This window comes from Callorhinus ursinus, unplaced genomic scaffold (genome assembly GCF_003265705.2).
Source record: "Callorhinus ursinus isolate GAN/ISIS: 27379988/994484 unplaced genomic scaffold, GSC_fseal_2.0 scaffold25, whole genome shotgun sequence".
Lineage (NCBI taxonomy): Eukaryota > Metazoa > Chordata > Mammalia > Carnivora > Otariidae > Callorhinus > Callorhinus ursinus.
The window spans coordinates 24,615,847-24,637,804 of NW_027397087.1; the positions used below are offsets into that span (position 1 = coordinate 24,615,847).

A 21,958-nucleotide genomic window follows, 5' to 3' on the forward strand; every position below is an offset into this window, starting at 1 on the left:
AGGGAGGCACATCTGTACCAGGCCCCTCTCTGTGGCTGTAGACGGCGGTCCCTTCACGTCCTCTCCCCTCTCTGTGTCCATCTGTGTCCAAGTGTCCCCTTTTTACCTGGACACCAGTTATATTGGACTGGGGCCCACCCTAATGACTTCATTTTAACTTGATTATCTCTGTAAAGAAAGACCCTCTATTTCTAAATAAGGTCATACCGTGGGGTACTGGGGTTTAGGGCTTTAACATATCTTTTTTTTGAGGGGGTAGGGAGACACAATTCAACCTATAACAAATGTCACAAAAGAACAGGTGGTTCACTGATTCCTTTATTTATTTAGGAGGTAGGGGGAGGGACGGGACAGAGGAAAATTACCTACAGGGCAAGGGTTGAGGAGGATTTGCAGGGGCTGGGCTAGAAAGCAGTAACACTGATTCTATAGTTGAAAAGGAGTAGTGCACATTTGTAAGTACCTGGTGGGAGATTTGTAATAAAACCTACCTTACGAATAAGTACAGTGGAATACTACTTAGTACATTCATACATGTTTCTACCATCTTAAGATTTTTATATATACAGTATATGATCTGTTTTTATAAATGTACAGCTTGAAAAAAGAGATCCTTCTTGTAATAGGTACAGCATTAAACACAAAACCAACATGGGCCAGCCACATTCCAACTGAAGACCCAGAGAAAGCAAGGCCCCCAGCCCAGCCCCCAGCCCCGGCCCAGCCCGGCAGCCTGATGGTCCTGGCGAAGCGTAAACCAGCACCCCTCTGCCCCTGTGGGCTCCGCAGGCCATGCTGGCCCTTGGCATCTGCATGGCAAGTGCCCGCTCATGCCAAGCCCAACCTGTAGAGGGCAGGTCCTCCCTGAGGGAAAGTGGCAGAGACGAATGTGTGTATCAGGTAAAGAGGGTTGAAAGAAATGTGCTCTTTGACTAAAGGCACTTGTCAGCGGCCGCCTACAGCCAATCCCTGGGCCTGGTGAGCGAGCGGGGTGCTGTTTTGATACAGCCAACAAGGTCTGAGTGGACCTCGCCTGTCCTCTCACCAGGTTTAAATACAATAAATAAATCTTAGTGGGTGGTGGTTTTGCCCTCCTGGGCTCCTATGAATAGGGCTGCCTTTTAGGATCATTTATGGAGTGATACACCCTGTCCCCAACCCAGCATTTCAGTGTCCTCCATGGGGAAGGTGCCAGAAAAACTCCAGGCCTTAAAGGAGGAAGCAGTTGCTCGCTATGGATCAGAAGGAGAACCCCAAACATCCCCTTCCCTGTCTAGAGCTCCTTCACCCGTGAGTCAGAGTCTCTGTGCGCCTCAGATCTTGGTCACATAGTTGTTGGGGAACAAGCCCTGCTTGCCTCGTAGTCGACCCGTCCACCAGCCAGAAGGATCTGCAGGAGACAGAGATGGCGAGAGTGACGGTGAGCGAGGCGGTCCTGCCTGGGCCAAACACACCCTGCTCCTACGGGTGCATCACGTGGGCACAGGTGGTTTGGCTCCCTCCATCTGTGTTCTTTGTCCTTATTTTCTTTTAATTTTTTTTTTTAAAGATTTTATTTATTTATTTGAGAAGGAGAGAATGAGAGACAGAGAGCACGAGAGGGAAGCGGGTCAGAGGGAGAAGCAGACTCCCTGCCGAGCAGGGAGCCCGATGTGGGACTCGATCCCGGGACTCCAGGATCATGACCTGAGCCGAAGGCAGTCGCTTAACCAACTGAGCCACCCAGGCACCCTCTTTTGTTAATTTTTAAAAAGATTTTATTTATTTGAGTGGGAGAAAGCGAGCAGCGGAGGGAGAGGGAGAAGCAGACTCTCCACTGAGTGGGGAGCCCGACGTGCAGCTCGATCCCAGGACGTTGGGACCGTGAGCTGAGCCGAAGGCAGACGCTTAACCGACTGAGCCACCCACATGCCCCCTTTCTTTTAAATGAGCGCGTTTGTTGTAAAAAGTAAACCCTCTCCCACAGCAGACACAGACCACTCAGGGTCCCTGCTGCTCCCACGTGAGGCTTTGCCCGGCCTCTGAGATGAGGCTGGCTGCTCCCCGAGGGGCCCAGGCACACCAGCCTCACCCAGCAGTCTTTACTCTGGACCAGCAGCTGAGCCGCGGGAGGCCGGCTGGGGGCGGTGAGATGGCCCCCAGCCCTCCCCAGTCTTCCTCACACAGGGCTACTCCCCCCTGCACCTTCCCCACTCCTTCCTCCAGCGCAGAATGTTCCTGGAAGAACCCGATCTACCACACCTCCCACCTTAATCCCGGGCCCTCCACCAGGAAAAAGCATGTGGTCTACATTCTTCCAGACCCTCTTCTGTGATTATAACCCCACACTCATTTTAAACAGAAACGGGCCACTCTATCTTACTATTCTGCTGCTTGCTTTTCAATACTTAACAGATATTGTCTTTCCACGTCTGCATCTCATTTTTAAACAGCTGTATTGTATACCAAGATTTATAGAACCATTTACTCGGTGATGGACGTTTGTTCCCACTTTTTCCACTACTGATGGAATAAATGTCCATACCAGTATCTTTACATCTGCATGCAAGTAGCTCTATAGGAGAGATTCCTGGCTCAAAGAACATAGACCTTTTATTCTGTAAGACAACATAATTCATTGTTACAATAGGTAATACTCTTCCGTGTGCTTTTAAAAGTACCAAAGCGGAGTGCCTGGGTGGCTCAGATCATGATAATTCATTTACATATTTTAGATCTCTAATTCATCTGATATTTGTTTTGGGTATGAGGTAGAGCCCTAACTTTATTTTCTTTTCAAAATGGAAAGTCATTGTCTCTCCTTTCCCCTGATTTCAAAGGCCACATTTATCCTATATTAAACACCTGTACACACACGGGTCTCTTTCTGGATTCTGTCTCATTTATCTAGATGTATTCCTGTACTCACAATGCACTGCACCAATTACAGCGAAAATTTATAGCGTTTTCTGAGAACTTCTAGGACTCTACATTTTACACAAATATGTAACTGTTTTGATTCAACCCAAAATACGTGTTCTTTCTAGAAAAATCTGAAATATTGAGAAATGAAAAGAAAGCAATACTCACTTAAAATTCAACACTTTAAGGAGACCACATATGAATATGTGAATATATACATACGTGCAGAGAACCGTATGTTTTATATTTTTACAAAAATAAGACTACAGTCCAGTCTACAACCTTTTTCCCCATGAACATTTTTCCATTTCAGTAAGTATACCTACCATACTACTGCATCATTATCTCTAATAAAAATGTATGTCATCGAAGTTCACTGACTGGATAGAGCAAAGCTCATTTAGCCAATCTTTGTTACTTGGTAATTGGTCATTTCCAATATTTTTGCTGAACAAAGCTGGTGATAAAAATTCTGTGTTTACTAAGCATTTATTTCAACTTTTATTTCTACTCTGACACCTTCTAGGAAGAATACTAAATGGCTGAAATATTAGTCTCTACAGCAAACTAGATGGCTCAAGGAGGTCAAAATAATGCCCAGAGGTCATTTAGAAGATCAGCCCAGGGACCTATAAGTCTCCTCCGAGTGACCCCTGTGATGAAGGAATTGGTTAAAAACACCATTCTTGGAACTGTCTGTCCTCGGCCACCTCTTCCTGAAGGCTGAACTTACCAAGGCCCACTTCACTCAGGCTGTCCTTGCTCTGCCCCTAATGGATGGTTCCGTACGGTCCACAAGTTCTCTTGAGCCCAACATTCAGGGCCCTCCACCATCAGGCCACTCTTAGCTTCATCTTGTCTCCTATGACGTCCCCTGGGGAATCCTGCCACAGGGTTGAGCTCATTTTCCTAAAATGATCTGCTCTTTCTAGCCTCCCTGGCTTCTCTGTCTCTCCCCCCATTCCCCACCAAAAATGCCATTTCCTTCAAGGTGCTTTTTTTAACATCCTAAGTCAGGTGTTATTTTATTTTTTTTGTTAAGATTTGTTTATTTACTTAGAGAGAGAGAGAATGGGGGGGGGGAATCCCAAGCAGATTCCACACTGAGCGCAGAGCCGACACAGGGCTCGATCCCATGACCCTGAGGTCATGACCTGAGCTGAAATCAAGAGTCAAATGTTCGACCAACTGTGCCACCCAGGTGCCCCCGAAGTTATCTTTTAAAAAATACTTCCATAAGCACTAATGTTTGGTCATACATATATTATATTCTAACTTATCTTGTCTACCAAATTAATAAAGCATTCAGCCAAGCTCACAGACTACTTTTATAAGAGATGTTACAGGTTGCCTCCCTGACTTCCATTCCATCTACCTTCCGTATGAGGAGGCCATCAAGTTTGGGTGGGGTAGTCGTAACTCCCATTTCCTACAGAAGTCCCTGCCATGCCTAACCTACTATAGGTACAGCCCTTGTCTTGCTACAGAGATTCAGGGATGGACACACGACCAATTTGGTCTAATCAGAGTGAAACTCAGGTCTTTTGTCCAATGGCTAAGAGAAATTTCAGAGATAAAGATTTCAGACCTGGTTTGATCTGTTGCTAGAACTGAGGCAGCCACTTTGCTGCCATGAGGGAAAACAGCCAAGAAGGGAGCAAATACAAAGAAGGCAGAGCTGAAGAAGTATTTAAAAAAAAAAAGAAATTGGAGCATTGATCAAACTGAGCCTGAAGCCTAGATTCCTGCTGCAAGTTTCAGTTAGAGCAGCCTATAAATTCCCTTCATGTTTAAACTAGTTTTTATAGCACTGTGACTGAATGTTATTTAGGAGGCTGTCCCAGCCAGCCAGCCAGCCATGCACTTACCTTCTTTGATAATGTCGATAATGTCATTGGCATTGAAGCTGAGTTCATCTGTGTCCTGAGCATCATAGGCATAGAGAGCCTTGCACTGTGGCACCTGAGGCTTAGGCTTGGGCTGGGGCTTGGGTCTGCCCCCGGCTGGGGGAGGCCGACTGCTTGTTTGCCTCCGGACACTGTGGAGAGAGTGGAGGCAGGTGAGAGACAGGACCTAACAGGAGGCCAGCACCGTGTGGTGGTCTGGAGCACGGGGCCAGCACTGGCCTGCTCAAGTTCAAATCCAGTTCCATCCTTAGAAGATACGTCAATTCCCAAACTTACTCTGAGAATAAAAATACCCCCGCCCCAACTCTGGAGACAGAACTTTTGCCAGTGCCCCAGAAGCCTGCAGGTGCCTCTCCTCAACAGCAATCCTTCCCAGAATTGACCACCACCCTGCATTTTGTATTAATAATTCTGCTTTTCTTTGTGGTCTTGACCACACACAAAAGTATCCCTAAACAGTACACATAGTTTGCCTATTTTTTTACTGTATAAAAGGAATCATGTTTTGTTTTGTTTTGTTTTTAGGGCCGGGGGTGAAACAGAGGGAAAGAAAGACACAATCTTAAGCAGGCTCCACGCCCAGCACAGAACGCGATGCAGGGCTCGATCTCACGACCCTGAGATCACGACCTGAGCCGAAATCACGAGTCCGACGCTTAACCACCTGTGCCACCCAGGCGTCCCAAAAGGAATCATGTTCTATCATTCGCTCTATTTTTGAGATACACCCTGGTGATGCATGAATGTACTGGCCACGAGTTCTTGTGGCCTCACCCTCTTCCATGGCACGAATATGTCACAAATTACTTCTCCAGTCCCCTGTTGATGGTCATTTGGGATGATTTCAGTTTCTAGCATTGCGAAAAAATAGCAAAAATAAACATGCTGCTTTGACTATTCTTGCGCGAGCAGTTTCTCAGCCTCAGCACCACTGCCGTCTGGGGCCAGCGCTGCTGGGGACGCTCTGTGGGGGCCGCCCCGTCTGGTGTACCACAGGCTGCGGGCAGCATCCCGGCCTCCACCCACTGGGTGCCAGCAGCACCTCCCCCACCTCACTGCGATCATCAAAACCATCTCCAGCGCCAGCGCCCTCAGCCGGGTCCTCTAGCTTTACACGTATTCTTTCTACACACTATACTGCCTCCAGCCTCCCTTCGTACATGTCTCAGAGGCACTGTAGCTTGAGAGATCTTTAAACTTCTATCTGAAACAACTCTTCGTTAAGTATGTTCATACAAGGCATTTAGAAAAAAAAGTAGTAAATTTCCCACTCTGCTTGAGGAGAAACCAGGAAAAGCCTACATTCATTTGCTCACAAAACAAACCTAAGTTGAAGATTTCTTCTCGGAGAAATTGGGCTGTAATCAACTCAGTGGGGCGGGCTGTGTTCATACCTGTGGCAGGAAGAAGGAGAAAGGAGGGTCCCTCCCCCGCCCCCCGGCCTGAGTTGTGTGGGGGGGGAAGCACACCCAGCTTTGAGCCGTGCCTCCTGAGGTCCCATGATAACAGATGTGCACTGGGTGCTGATGAGCAGGTTAGATCATGAGGGGGTATCTGGGGGGGGGGGTAGGACTGTTCCTGTCAGGGGTGGGGTTTCAGGGGGCTGCTCAGGGCTCCCTGCGTGGGCGGGGAGCAAACCCCAAGGTTACTCAGGCTCTACTCTTAGGTCAATCCCCATTCCCACCTACCCACCTGCCACCAAACACTTTTCTTTCATCATAGAGGACAGGCATCTTGTAGATCACTAGTATGACATCATTTCCTCCCTGGTCGATTGGAAATCCCCATTCCCTGCTCGAGAAGTGCTTGCTTCTCTGAAAGCTGGTGAGGCAAGCAGGCTTTTAATTAAGCAATGTATACATTAGGGATGTGTCAGCATCTGGTTAATAAGAGCCATTAGCGTGGATACCAGAAGTCATCTGATTTCCCAGCAACAAGGAAGGGGGGGTGCATAGGAGGGGTGTGCATTAGAATACCCTGGGAGGTAGGAAAGCCTCCAGCCTGCTGGTTCCAGGGTGCAGGGTTAGAAGGGTATGCGTGTGCGCGTGCGCGCGCACACGCACACACACACACACACACACACACACACACACACACACACACGCTCTCTCTCTCCCCCCACCCCCCAGATACTCGTGGATGGACAGCTGGCCTCTCTTATGTCCAGGGGGGAAACCTACAAACATTAGGGTAGTTGATGAGGTGTCTGGACCCAAGAGTATTCGGACTTAGGTGTAGCCCCCGGGGAAACAGGAGCCAGGGGCCTCTTAGTGGGGAGAAAAAGGTAGATGACGCTCGGAAATGTAGGACTGTTCTTCCTGTAGCATCCTCGGAGTCACCCCCTGGCTGCTCGGCCCATCACCTCCAGCTTTGACCAACCCCTGGCAGTTCCTCATCCTTCATGTCTTTGCTACCAGTTGCTTACTTCCCGGGCTCCCTGAATATCCCCCAACTCAGTGTCTGTTAGTTCACTTCACCCTCCACTAAAAATCCCGACAGCTTCTCCTACTCCTGGGAAATGGACCAAGACTTGCATGGGGCCTACAAAGTCCCTGCCAGGCGTGGCTCCCGCTCGCTTCCAGTCTCCAGTCCTGCTGCAGGCCACACTGGTACCTTCCCACCTTTCTTTACGAGCCCTGGTTGGGGTCAGGACACCCTGTTCACGTACTCCTAGCTTACGTCATCTTTAGGGGACACTGCTTTCTCCCCAAGATCAGGAACAAAACAGATGTCCACTCTCACCACTTCTGTTCCATACTGCACTAGAAGCTCTAGCCAGAGCAATCAGTCAAGAAAAATAAAAGGCATTCAGACTGGAAAAGAAGTAAAAATACCTCTATTTGCAGATGAGATGATCTTGCATGTAGAAAAAAACCTAAGGAATGCACTAAAAAAACTATCAGAACCAATAAGCAAGTTCAGCAAGATTAGAGAATACAAGATTGAGAAAACAATTCCATCTGCAATACATATAAAAAAATATACCACGTAGGAGTAAATTTAGCAAAAGAATAATTCCATTCATATGAAATATCCAGAAAAAGCTAATCTATAATGAAACAAGTAGGTTAGTGTTCCCTAGGGCTGGGGCTGAGGGTTGGGGAAAGGAGGTTTCTTTCTGGGATGATGAAAATTCTAAAACCAGATTATGATGGGGCACCTGGCTGGCTCAGTCAATGGAGCATTCGACTCTTGATCTCGGGGTCATGAGTGTGAGACCCATGTTGAGTGCAGAGCTTACTTAAAAAAATTTTTTTAAAATTAGATTACAGTGGTGGTTGTATAACTTGGCACCAAATACCGCTGAATGGTACTTTAAATGGGTTGATTTAATAGTATATAAATTATATCTCAAAACTGCTTAAAAAACAAAACAAGTAAATGACATAGACCCCTCTTGGCCGGGCAGCTCACTGCCGATACCCACAGTGACCTCGGCCAGTCTGTCCACCCGCAGGCGCCGGATGTCCCAGAACCAGGCTGGCTAGCAGAGGAGCTGGGGGAGGGGAGGACTAGCTAAACACCTGTGCGAACACAGCCATTGCATGGTATCTGGTCCCAAGGCATCAGAGGATACTTCCTTAGGATAAGTCAAAGTAAAACCTATCAAAATGAAACCTCAGGGAATACTGGGGGATTGGGGTTCCCTTGCACGCCCTTGGCAACAGTGGGCTTGGTTGTCCCAGGCCCTGGACCACGGCCACCATGCTTTACCAACGTAAAGCCATGTGCTCATTTATCACTTGGCTAACCCGGGTTCACAGTACCCCACATTTGGGAGCAGGGAGCGTCCAGGCAGCTTTGAGATGTGGCGCTGGGTGCTGGGGAGCAGAGTGTGGACTGGGGGGCTGTGTTTGAGGGGGATGGACGTGGAGGTGGGGGACAGCTCTGCATTTTGCGTTAGGGAAGTGTCTGCGTAGACAACCAACCCCAAGGTCACAGTGATCTGGCTCTTCCCTGTTTAAATGTCCTCTGTGACCAGGAAGGAGCACAACTACTCCAGTGGGGCAATCGGCCCGCGCCAAGTCCCTGCGGCCCCATTCTCACGTCTCAGCTTGTTTTGCCCCTTCCTATGCGACTCAGCAGAAGGCCTATGTCGCCTGGGAACCCCTCCCTGCAGCTGTATGAAAGCAGATCACCTCGCCTCGGCCGTGGCTGCTCTAGGCATCTCCACAGGCCCTGCTTCACTGCACCTCCCAGCGCTCCCGGGCTCCTGGGACCTCCTACCCCAGATGGCACAACCGCAGATGCACTCCAGCTGCACACACCTTTCTGGTCCCGGGGTCTGCCCCCCCCAACCCACCGCAGCACTGCTAACTCTAATTCTCAGATACTTTATAGCGCGCTCTCAACAAACTCTCTACTGTCAGATGTACCACAGAGCCCAGCAACTCTGCGCCGCCGACATGCCTGCCTCCTCTCCATTTTACCACAGCGTGGACCCCGAAACCGTCACAGAAAACACTGGGATGGCCACAGCCATTTTTCCCAGTCCGTCTTAGCCTCAGCCGTAGGCCCACACAATCTCCTTGGCAGCACTAGGTGGCGATCCTGTGTAATCAATAATGAGCAAAGAGAAAGACTGCTAGCTGCCCGAGGAGACTGATTAAGGGGGCCCTTCGGGGGCCTGGAGCCCTGCACGTGCAGCCAAGGGGCGACTGGCCAACGCAGTGAAGAAGGGCTTCGGGCTTGCTCACACGGGGAGCCGGAACTGGCTCAGTCCAGCCCAGGAGCGGGGGTTGTCACACCTTAGGAAGTCTGTGAGTCAGCTGTTAAACACAGCCATTGTTACAGATGAAATGGAACACACAAGTTCAAATAGATGAAAAGCAAAGGCAATAAATACTCAAAACTCAACCCTTTCTAATTATCCTACCACATTTTACTTCTGTCCACGTGCTTGACGTTATACACGTCTGGTTGCTTAAGGATGGAGGAAACACTCTAATGGTGCACGGCTGCGCATCTCTTCCCCACTCTGAGACCAGCGGGGTCATGCTGGTAGCCTGCCCTTGGCCATGGCGAATGGAAACTGGCCAACCGAGTACAACTCAGGCCCTTTCATCTCCAGAGAGTTGGCTGCTCACCAGCACCCTGCTGTCCCCACACGGTCGTGGTGACCCCTGTTCGCTCGTCTCCAAGTGTTCTGCCTACATCAGTTTCGTAAGGTACGTGCAGGAGTTAGATCATTTTGGTACCTCTGGTGTTTTACAACACATGCGCTCCTAATCAGCTTTACACGACTGAGAACTGTCATAAAAGCATTATTTCATGGGGATCATGGGGGTTGGAGCAAGACTTTCAGACTCACAGTAAGTTATTTTTTGCGTTACATATATTAACAGATCCTTCTAAAACTCCACGTCACCGAGCCCATTCAGTGTTTCCTTCGGTGTAACTTTGGCACGATGTAATCGGGTTTCCCTACGACGACATGACCCCCATCATTACCACTTGAGTGGATCTCTTCCCCCCGAAGAAAATAAGCACACAGCGAAGCCGAGCTACAGCAGCTTGCTTTTACAGCAGGTTGCTCTTCTGAGCAGGGCATCGGGCCTCGATGCAGTCACATTCTAACCCACCCCACACGGTTGCCCCCCTCCTCGGGCGCCTCCCACCCAGGCTGCCCCGTGTTCCTGAAAGGGGCGGCCGAACCCTCACAGACAGCTGCCCAATCTCACGGGGTGCCCAGAGCCCCCGAGAAGGCAAGCCCCCTGCAGACGCCAATGATGACAAGGCTCTCCCCAGCGAGCGTTCGTGCCTCGGCTCGCCCCTGGTAACGTCTGTCCCTGTCCATGGGATGTGAGCTGTTACCGGGAAAGGAGCAAAGGATGTTTCACTCGAAAAAGACGGGGCGGGGGGGGGGGGGGAACGGGACAGGCGGAGAAGTCTGACACTTTATTCATATCGTCCAAGTGCAGCTAGCGTCTGTTCTAACGTTACCTCGTGGCTCCCCGTTTTGCTGTCGCTCTGCGCCCACAGACAGCAGCAGGCTCTTCCCTGCGTGTGTGAGGGGGAAGCTGTGTCCCGGGCCGGTCCCCTTGTCCGCAGGCCACCCGTCCTCCTGCTAAAGCCGGCAATGCCTGAAGCTTCCACCCGCACGGAGTTCTTGAGAGTAAAGCCGCCTTTCAATCAGTAGAACAGGACTACTTCCCGATAAGACCGAAGCACACGAATAACAGTAATAAAACCAATACAAATAAACTTTCAAGGCACACAACACCTACCATTCACAAAGCCCTTCCTTCATCTTCAAGACGCCCCCAAGGAGTGGCCTTTCACGTGAGATTATTATCCTTGTGGCGCAGGTAGGACCCCAAGGTGTGGAAAGACCTCGGGACAAGCAGCAGAGGGTACAGCAGGTAATCAGGGAAACGATGTCTGGGTCCGGCGTGCAGCCCAGAGCAGGCACGGGGCTCAGTAAATACCTGATGACTGAATCAATGAAGGATGAACAAACGAATGGGACCGACACCCAGTCCCTACAGCTGTGACTCCCACGCTCTCTGCACACGGCCAGGCCACCTTTCACGAGCGTCTCCGCAGCTCCCACACCTCTGGGGCAGCCAGCTGTACCTGGTCGATCCCAGGGTGAGCTGGGATGAGGCTCTCAAATATCACCTCTTTGTTCTGCAGATGTGGGATTTAGGTCTTGAAATTCCAAGAAGGAAAATAATGGCATTTTATTTCACTGGCTCTTTAAAATACGCTCTGTTCCAAAAGGTTGAACCTATAAACATTACTGGAAACGTGGGAATGGATGCCAGGAATTCCTAAGCCTCACGTCTGCCTGGGCCAGGATACAGCTCCAGCTCCCGTACATTTTGGGTTGAGAAATATTGCTATTGGACACTTGTTGGAAATTTTAAGCCCTTTGAAAATATGACTCCATTAGGAGAATCTTGTCAAGAGACATACAGGCAGCATTTGAATTTTTCTCTCAATTCCTCCTCTTTGTGGCATGGCCAGAAGCCCTAGCCCTGAGCGCTTTCAATAGTTTTCTGTTTCTCCAACTTCTAGTTGGATTAATCTCTGGAGTATCTCGAAATTTCGTGAAGTTGCCCTCCCATGAAATGGACCGCAGGATTAAAGAGGCCAACCAAAAAGACAGTGTTTCTGTGAAGTCAGAGCAAAGGCTGATGAATGAACTGTCTGTATGATTCTTGCTTAACCCGTTCTCTTTCCCGAGGATCAGGAAAGATCTTGAAGCTGCATCAGACATTTCAAAAAGTATGCCGAGAGACTGCAGGACACAACTCTCCTAGTCTCCTCGGCCAGTAACAACGAGGATGCCACTAAGAATAGCCCCTGTGTCACAAACACGGCAAGGCAGGGGTAAAGAACCCAGCTGGGATGGTAATTTAGTGAAGGCTTCATGCTCTCTCCAAAAAACCTGGCTGAACCTAAAATAAACTGACCAAGACTTTCCTGAATTAACTGGAGGTGCTAATTACACCATTTGATTTTATCCACATTACATGATCCAAAAGAAATGATTGCTTATGCTAAATATGTCCACACAGGAAAGTGCACTGGGGGCTGGAGAGGGAAAAGAAAGATAAGCCCAAGGGTGTGAACGCCCAAGCAGAGAAAGACCGCGGTTATCTGGTTTTTATGGATTGGCCCATTCAAGGTCACTGTTTGGAACTGTGACGTACACCAGAGTGTCCGTGTTTGTGGAAAGGTTTGAGATCCCAGAGTCTGCTGTTTGGTCCAACAGGCTGCTATGAAATGAATGCAATTCGCGCTTCCTTGGCGAAGAGCAGTTACTAAATGCAGCTGACCCCGAGGCTCCCGAAATGCCTCAGGCATGTGCCTCAGGCCTGTCTAAGGTCTCTGATCACAGTAGAAATTATTTTAATTTTCACTTCATGTGTTTTAGAAAATAAATACCAAGAAGCAGCTCAGCCCTTTGACCGGAGTGCGATTTTTCAAAGCAATGTTTGCACCACAGCAGATCTAAGTGTGCAAAGAGGAGGCTGGCTGGAATTCTTATAGCTCCTGGGGTCAAAGGCGCACGCACCACGGGAGGTCAGGAACATCTTCCTGCCTGGTAGGCAGCTGCGAAGGTGCCCTCCCCATCCAGCCCATGGCCATCACCACGCCACCATCATGTATGCCTGATATGCCATCATGTACGCCCAGACCCAGAGGTGGCAAAGGGTGTGATGAGCCTTAAAAAGGGAGCCAGGCAGCCCAGGGCTGGAAGGGAGCAGCCTCAGTTAAGACAAAATGTTCCTAAATTGCCTGCTTTTGGCTGACAGATGCTCCCCGTTGGCTGGTGTGCAAGTCTGTAACTTGCAAAGCAGGGCTGGAAAGATAGTCTTGCTTGCCAAAGCCAAAGCAAGTAGGAAGCTAACAGACAGAGCTAAGAGATTTGGTGCGTTTTGTTGATTGATTTGCACCCCCTGCCTACTTTTGGGACATCAACCTGGGCCCAGGAAGGGTTGTTTGAGTATCTTCACTATGTCCATCCATCTGAATAGCATAGGTCTGGGTTATGGAGTAAAAATCCGATTGCCTCAACAGCACCCTTTGCATTCACTTGTGCACAGAATCTTTTCCTGGCTTTATCAATTAGACAACAGATGCCTTCAGATGAGTGGTTTTAAATGTGGTCCCTGGATCAGCAGCAACAGCACCTGAGAACTTGGTAGAAATGTGAATTCTTGGGCACCGCTCGGGACCCACTGAATCAAACACTCTGGAAGTGGGCCAGGAAGTTCTCCAGGTGATTCTGTGCACATTAAAGTCTGAGAACTACTGCTTTCGACCAAGCCAGTCAGGTAGGCCATGATTGCCGGAACTGGTGGGGGGCAGCTAGTTCCGCAAGCGTGGGGGTAGGTGGGGAGAGGCCCAGCGAAGGACGGCAACCCCTCCACTGTCAGCCTATCTGTACAAAACTGAGCTGCTTTCATATCTGGAGCCCAAATAAGGTGAGACTAGCCAGGGGAAGAGGAACCCCAGGAGAACATGGTTACGTTTGTAAGGGCTTCACGGTCCTTTAGAAGGAAGCTGACAAGGCAGGAAAAACATCCTGTAATGGGGCCTAGAAGGGGATGGAGGAGCTGTTGTAGCTCTCCCAGCATGGCTCTATTTCATACACAAGTCTCCTGACCACACGCGAAACTTCATCTCTGTAGAGACACGGAGAGAATGGAAAATGGAGGTAGGCACCAGGGAGGGGAAGAGCAGGCTGGAGCAGGCCCGTTCTGGGGTTCAGCAGGAAGACTACTCCACCTCAGGGGGATCATGCAGGGTTGGATGACTGCTTCCAAGTCACTATTCAACCGCCACAAGATAATGGCTTTATCACCGCCCCTGCCATCGTCGTCTCCAAGCCACGGCTGACCGAGTAGCCCCTTACGTGTCCAGTACCGTGCCGGGTATATTTTATGTACCTTCTTTCTCGTCCTCCCAACAGCCCTGCCAGCCTGGTGGTATCACAACTGCGTACAGGTGAGGAAGACGACGCTCAGAGAGGGTACACAGCAGGTCCAACGTTAGATGCATAACAGGGATTGAAGTAAGATCCTCAGCCTGATCTGGTGTTTGACAACATCACTCTACAGTATTTCTGCCTGGTTATTTCCACCCACCCTGTGCCCGAACACTTCCAAGGACAAGGCGCTCCTTACAACCCAGGGCAGCTCATCTTTGGGCTTTTAGAATGCTCTTTTGTTTACCGATGCCAAAATCTACCTCCTGGCAGAGTTCATCGACTTTAATCTTAAAGTTGGCTTACTTTACGCCTGGCGACTCCTCAGGACATGTCCAACCCCCTTTCCACACCACTGACTCTTTGGAGTATCAATATAGAGTTTCAGAAGTCTTTCCTTCCTCCAGCTAAAAACCCTGGGTTCCTTTTTTACCACTCCTCACTTCTGAAGCCCTGAAGATCTGTATGCATAAAAACATCCACACCTCATAGAAGGCTGGGATGTTTTCCTTCACGTTTCTGAGGGTGCTCTGAGCTGTAGCGTTTATGCACCTGCAGGCACAGAGATCAAAACCCCATCATTCCTCAGCCATGCCAGACAGCAAAGCAGGTCACAGAATAACTGAATCTCAGGGCTGAAGGGGACTCTCTTCTGAGGTTCATGATAAGCCGTCTCCAGAGAAGGAGCTGTGTGCCATCAACCTGGCTGTACTTTCAGAAACGTCAACCAAGAGCCCTGAGGCCTCAGCCTTGGATCCCGGATTACAACACGCAGGTGGAAAACAACCCTAGAATCACGCAGAGGCTGCCCAAAGAAATCCCTGGACCTTGCTGTGATCGAAGGAGAGGGAAGTCACCAGCTTCATCTAGGGGAGGTGGGACTCTTACCCGGCAGCACCCTGGTCTGGGACCTTAAGGAAATCCAAGCTTTCCGGCGTCTGGGACACTCGGTCTGAGCCGGTGGACTGTTGTCGTGGCAAGGGTGGGCGGGCCATGGAGGTGTACAGACTTTTCTGATTTAACCTCTGACTGCCAGCAGCATGGGGATGTGGCAGAAACTGGTTTTTGAGGACTCCATTCTGATGGTATCCTAGAGAGAGAAGGGGAGAAAACAACGCTTCAATTTTCTGATCTTCTGCTAAAAGGCTCTCCAAATTCCTTCCATCTCTTAGCCAAGAGCAAGCTACTTAGCTTCTCTAGGCCTCAGTTTCCCATCTGAAAATACAGAGGGCATGACTGCAAATACATCGTGAAGAATCAAGCTAATACATTGTAAGCTGCCGAGCAAGTGCCTGGAACATAGCAGACGCTCACACGTGCATGTTGACATTAGAATCACCAGATGTTCAGGGTTTCAAAGCCCACGTGCAAGGAAAGGTAAGCTTGCCATGAGCTGGGAGGCACATTCTTCGATCTGAGAAAAATTATGAGGTTATGATTCAAGAGGGCTGGCAGGCAGCTGTTTAAACAGTTGGACATCCATTTCCAGGGGGTCAGCCTTAGGTGTCCTCTGCAGGAGCCCGCTGTGGGAGGTAGAGGGAGTACTCCACACAGGCAGGGGAAATGTGGCGCTGGTTGGATCAATCCAGATACGGCAAGCTCTCTGAGCCAAACAACTGTTCCTAGTCAAGATCACGTTATCTGGTTAGTAATGGAATATGGTGATGGGCTCCAAGCCACAGGCCCTGGCTAAAAGGGGCATCACTATTCCATCGTGTTATGGTCTCTTCTCTCTTACCTCTTCTCCCACTGACAGATCTGAGCAAGAATGAAGGAGAACAAGACTCCCCAAGGCACATTTTGGTGAACCTACCATAAAACCTCTTCCAAACAAGTTAAGAAAAGAACGCTTTGGTACAGATGGGACGACCCCTAGTTTATAAGAGGGACTAGCTGGTCAGGTTTGGTTCTGCCTTTATTAGTTCTCTTGACCTTGAGCAAAATCTGTGACCCTTCAGTGTGTCAGTTTCCCCCTTAAGGAAACAAGAGTCTGGTGAGCTCCTCCAAGGTTGCCAAGGAGAGGTACATGTTCTAGGGCTGTGATACTCAAAGTGGGAGGTTCACAGCTCAGTGCGTTCAGAAATTAAGAATAAGCACTTAGAAATGTTCATAGCAATTTCACAGACATATTATGAATCCAGTAAGAAATTTGGGCTTCTGTTTTGAATGCTTTTAAAATTCCATTCTTTGAGTGATTTTTATTATATCTTACAAAAGTATGGTTTGCGATGGGTTGAAAAAGAAAGAAATTAAGAAAAGAGGGAAAAAAAAAAAACCCCAACCGACCTTGTTCCTTCACCACAGACAGTGTGAGAAAGGTTGATATAAGGGATTCAGGTCCAACTGCCTCATTTTATTGATGGAGAAATGGTCACGTAGAGAGGTTGGGAGCCGAACTCAAGGTCAGGTATTTGGTCTAAGGCAACTTTGGCCAACCTAGCTGAGGCAAATGAGCTTTCCAGGTGGCCTGGCCAGGCTCTCGCCCCGGGGGATGGGGGGCCAGCACGTAAGTAGTAACACAATCCTACACTGGTTCTCTTAGGTTCTTTTGTGCTTGGACCTTCTTCAAGGGTGAAGGCAGAGGGGAGGAGAGAGTGCAGGGCCAGGCAGCATGGGGACTCCAGAAGAGATGAGAATTACTTTCTTACTGCTAGGCACGGGTGTTCATATTTTAGCACACAACAGTGAGATTCCAGAGCAGGAGACAAAAGAAATGCTTTTTACTGCTTACCTCGGACACAGCTACGATAGGATTCCCTTGTATGGGATGATCTGAGTTAAATAAGTGTGGTCCTAACATAACCCTTTCAGACCGAGATGCCTAAGCTTATCAATACCAAATATTCTGGGGAACAGTTTTTTATTGACTGAATGTTGTAAGTGATGGAAAAACATTTTGTGAATTTTGAGAGTGCTCTTAAAGCACTAAATGGATTTTTTTACAGGCAAGAAGTCTTGCATTTACTCAGGTTTGTATTTTATTGACCTGCATGCTATGGTTTTATCAGAAAATATGAGTTGCATAAGATCTAAAAAACATTTTGTGTCCATTTTGTAATCCCTTTAGGTATTACTTTTTTTATCTTTTTAAAGATTTTATTTATTTATTTGAGAGAGAGAGAATGAGAGAGAGAGAGCACGAGAGGGAAGAGGGTCAGAGGGAGAAGCAGACTCCTTGCTGAGCAGGGAGCCCGATGTGGGACTCGATCCCGGGACTCTAGGCTCATGACCTGAGCCGAAGGCAGTCGCTTAACCAACTGAGCCACCCAGGCGTCCCTAGATACTACTTTATTTTTCTAGAGCACTTGTCCTAGAGCCTAACTGACTGAAAATAAAGATTTTCTACTTATTCATTAAGGTATTAACTAGTTGCAAAATATCCTTGTGATATTTGGCTGGAACTGAGTAGTGGTGTGGCGGTTACAACTGGCCGACTTCTAGCTCCACGAAGGCCGCATCCTGTAACTGAAAAGCTGACAACATTCTGGTTGCCATGGACAAGGAACTCCTTTTTCTCTTACTGATGTAAGAAGCCTTTCCTCAGGGAGTAATATTGCTAGGTAATGAAATCCAGATCGTTAACTCAGCCACAGTTCAGTCTCACGAGCTCATACTTTTCCTGCACTGCGGGGTCACAAGCAGGGCCATTGTGTCGGTATGAGTGTATCTGGCACTGAAATGGCTCACGGCTGGCTGCTATGTGTGCATTTACTTGCTCCGGGGTTTCCTCCCAAGTACGTTGTCCAAGTTAGGGGTCCCGATTCGGGGTCCTGTTCTACGGCGCATGCTCAGTTACCTGGAGGGGGAGGGGCCGCTCTCATCGGGTAGTTGGCGTTGTGCGTCCCCCTGCAGTAACTTCTGTTTTGAGTTGTGTTCCTTCTGGTGGGACCTGAAATAAACAAGCGAGACAAAGTCAAAATCAGTGCCACTGGTTGGTTTTATGGCTTCTGCTGGAGTTTTGCTGATGGGAACCTTCGGCCAAGTGTGGATTCCGGCTCCCAGGCAGATCTGCAGCAGGACGGAGTGGAGGGGGGATGTCTGAGGGAGGGACCGTCTTGAGAGCTCTTGGGCCGGAGGGGCCGGAACGTGTGTCCGTGGAACGATGGCTTTGAAATGGTAGAGACCGTGGCTTTACAAAGAGATATTCACACTCTTATAAAAGTGTTTCTGTTTTTGTAGGCTTTCAAAAGAGAAAGAGGGGGCATTTTCGGGTTCGCGCTCATGTTCTGAACACGGCGCAGAGGCCGAACGCGTGCGTGCTGCGCGTCACGGCCACTGGTGTGCAGCGCGTGTCAGCACTCACTGCACCTCCGCTTCGGTCAAGAGCCTTTCCTGCAAGAGCGTGCATTCTACAGTCTTCCATTCAAACAGAGACCACAAAGGGTGGAAGCCGACTTGTCCCCTTGACGCAGACGTGAGGAGCCAGAAAGCAAGCCAGGGCCACACGGAGCATCACTGTGGCCCAGAATGGGGACGCGGCGGCAGGCACTCTGCGGAGGACATCTCTGCAGAGACATGTGTATTGCAAAGGCAACCAATAAATAAGGTCTCAGGGAGGACACAAAGGAGGACAGGATTAATCCAGCTGAAGAGGGGTGCCGACCGGACTCCTTGTAAAGAGCAGGGCTGAGGAAATGAGAAGAGCAGGAACTGACAAGGCATGAATGACATAAAAGGAAGGAGCTGGGTGTCGAGGTCTGGGGGCAGGGGAAGTGGCCTGCTGAGGGCTGTGCTGGCGGTCCGCCCCGCAGATGTGTGCACCCACCGTGAGCACTGGGTGAGAAGCAAGTCTGGCACGGAGCAGGGTAAGGGAAGGCGAGGCGGGGGGCCGGGGACACTTACGAGAGTTCTTGGGCAGCCCGGGTCCGATGCTGACCTGCAGCACTTTGTTACTGGGCTTGAGGATGGCCAGGTCACCAAAGCCTTGGTGGAACTGCACTTGTCGGGAGCCCCCTGCACTCCAGGGACCCCAGTTCTCCTTTTTCAACTTGAGTTCAAGCCTGCGACAAGGACATTTGTGGGTAACGGGCAGGAACGCCACAGTAAGAGAATGGTGCTCGCAGACCCCAGCGGGGACTTCTACTGCTGGGCAAGCATGCGGGAGAACGAGGCCAGCCCGGATGATCAGAGCCCAGCTGGGGCCCTCGGACGGGGACAATATCCAGGGGTTTGGCACAGCGGTGCGGTGAGCCACTGACCCCAGAGGCAGGAGTATGTGGGGCCTGGCGCCTGTGAGAATCAGGTTGGTGAGTGAGGTACCAGTGTCACTCCAGGTGAACTCCGGTGCACCTGCCCAGGGCACGGCAGGAAGGGAACACTCTCCAGGCCACACCTACTGGGATATGTCACTGTGCCTCTCTGATTTCCCTCAGTCGTGGTCGGGGAGAACTGAGAGATGCCAGACATGAGATAGCCCATGTCTCCCCAGCCCAGAAAGTGGTTATTATTTAATTAAATTCCCTTCCACACTAGCAACCAAAATCCAAATAGAAGGGAAGTTTACTCACAACCCCAAACTACCCAGCCAGTTTGTGTCATACTGCCTATATGCCTGTATGACACAATTCCATGTTCTGCTCTTTTAACTTCTATTTTCTTATGCTATAGGACGGACAAATCCTCCTTTTAAGTAGCTGTCCATATTACTTCACAGAAACACAAAAATGGCCTTTCAAGGTCTGTAACACCCATTGGGACTGTCTCTGGCAGGCCCCAGAGCTGTCTGGGTTAAGTGGAAGCGAGTCCTGCTCTACCCCACAGGCCTCCCCTCCTCTCAGCCTGGACCCCAGTGGGGAGATCAAGATTTACTCAGAATTTTGGGCCCCAGGTCCCCACTTACGTATTGCTAAATTTCAGAGGTAGTTGCTTCTGGGTTTTTTCCTCATAACGCTTTGCTAAGAGGCTCAAGAATTCAGTTTTGAAGACGGACTCAAGCAAACTGTCATACTCTTGCTCGTGAAGAATGAAAATGTCATCCTGCATAGTACTGAGAAGAGATTGGAAAGACTTAATGAAAGTTGCACTTCTGTTTATTCCATTTTTTAAAAATCTCCTGTAAGATAGCACTAGGTTTCTACAGTCTTTCTATAAGTGATAATCTTTAAAACAAAACACAACAACAATGAATTACATGAAACCTGCTTCTGAAGGAAGTTCATAACTCACCAAAAGCATAATCAAAATAAATCTCCCACGTGACTTTTAAAATCAGGAATTTCAGGACAACTTAGTCTGTATTAAAAACAACAACAACAAAACCCAACCCACTTTCAAATTCAACTTCTATGTTCTTAAGATGGTAAAAATCCAAACTTTTACGAATAGAATGTGGCTGAAAATGAACAATCCCACAGAAGTGCCCAGTTAGTAGAATTTACATATGGTTGTAGCTATTATAATGAGTCCTAACTCAAAAGAATTGTAGCTCAGTTATCAACAGGGAAGCCAACGTCCTGGGCTTTGTACACACTTATTAGGAGTCTTTGGGTATTCGGGGCTCTGCTTAAACTGCGTGCCATGTGCCGCTAAATGCACACACATACCAAACTACAAAGATAGAGAAGACAGGGGGTCCAATGGCAAGCAAGCCGCTGCGGGAACTGCATGTGTGGACAGGGTGGCGCTGGGGGGCAAGCTCGGGCCTGGAGGGAGGGCATGTGAGGAGCTGCAGGAAGAACGGAAGAGGCTAAGGCAAACCCAGTCCTGGGGAAAATGCTTAGTGGTAGAAGCGACTGGTTAGATCCCCATGTCCAGGCCCAGCTAGACTTCATAGAAATGACAACACACATATAATTGAGACTTCTTATTCCCTGGCCATTAGATGTATAGCTCTGTTGAAGGAGGCCACCAACCCCAAAGGTTTCATAATATACTCGCTTACAACGACCTCCGAGTACCACCGTCAAATATCTAAGATAACCCTCTGAAGAACATTTCATTAGGGATGGTGTTTTTCCAGGTATGAAAAACAAAACAAAGTAAACCTGCATCAGTGAGTTGGCCACAGTAACATTTTACTCCCTCCAAGTGCAGGAAATGCCAAAAACGTTTTTTTTTGTTTTTTTTTTTTTAAGTAACCAGCGCTGAGCTGTATCACACAGGAGCTGTGTCTGTTCTCAGGGTCCCCAGTACCAGGGCACCAGTAGATTACTGTGCTGTCACAAAACCGGACAGGAAGGCAAGTATGGAGGATGAGGAGGTAGACAAGCTTTGAGATGAAGGATTCTTCTTCCACGTAGACTTTGATCCATTTAAACTACAACTCCTGTGGTCTCTCTGTCCAGTCTCATGAATATGACGAGGCTGGGGTGGACCGGGGAGGTCTTCTTTGGGCAGACAGAGGCTCAGTGGCTCGTCAGGAACCTTCTCTGTGGGCTGAGGCAGGGAGCTCATGACCTGTACCTGATCGCGCCATGGCCTCTTTCCCTGAAAGCTCAGCCCCTCAGTCTTCCTACAGGAAAGGAACTTGGTAATCCACAGGAGAAGAAAGGTCTAAGGGAGGACCACCACGCAGCCAGGATTTAAAGGCACAGAATGGCAGCACGCACAAACCACAGGGGAGGGAGGAGTAAACTGGCAGCAGCAAGTTAGCCTCACCCGGGAGAGGGAGCTTGGCCCTTCACTGCCTGCTTACTGAAGATGGGTATGCCCAAGAGTTCTTGGATGTGAAGGCAGAATACTTCACAGGCATGTTTGGACACATAATGGCCAT

At 49.1% G+C, this 21,958-nt stretch overlaps 2 protein-coding genes and 1 pseudogene across 8 annotated transcripts in view; 2 read left to right on the top strand and 1 right to left on the bottom strand.

The window, feature by feature from the left end:
- CCNB2 (cyclin B2) overlaps window positions 1-5,705 on the top strand; it is a 30,093-nt gene extending 24,388 nt beyond the window's left edge. For all 6 annotated transcript variants that reach the window (XR_012373638.1, XR_012373639.1, XR_012373640.1 and 3 more), the window contains one exon: window positions 5,334-5,705. The gene's annotated coding sequence lies outside the window, so the exon portion shown is untranslated. The remainder of the gene's footprint in view (window positions 1-5,333) is intronic.
- Window positions 1-21,958, top strand: part of LOC112832848 (ATP synthase peripheral stalk subunit d, mitochondrial pseudogene) — a 407,341-nt pseudogene that overhangs the window by 323,049 nt on the left and 62,334 nt on the right.
- MYO1E (myosin IE) overlaps window positions 303-21,958 on the bottom strand; it is a 190,610-nt gene continuing 168,954 nt past the window's right edge. For both annotated transcript variants that reach the window (XM_025883701.2, XM_073877089.1), the window contains 6 exons: window positions 20,087-20,233; window positions 19,090-19,247; window positions 18,044-18,136; window positions 15,136-15,337; window positions 4,770-4,939; window positions 303-1,390 (listed from right to left, as the gene is read on the bottom strand). In XM_025883701.2, coding sequence (XP_025739486.1) covers window positions 1,314-1,390; window positions 4,770-4,939; window positions 15,136-15,337; window positions 18,044-18,136; window positions 19,090-19,247; window positions 20,087-20,233 — 847 coding nt within the window. In that variant the 3' untranslated portion in view covers window positions 303-1,313. The remainder of the gene's footprint in view (window positions 1,391-4,769; window positions 4,940-15,135; window positions 15,338-18,043; window positions 18,137-19,089; window positions 19,248-20,086; window positions 20,234-21,958) is intronic.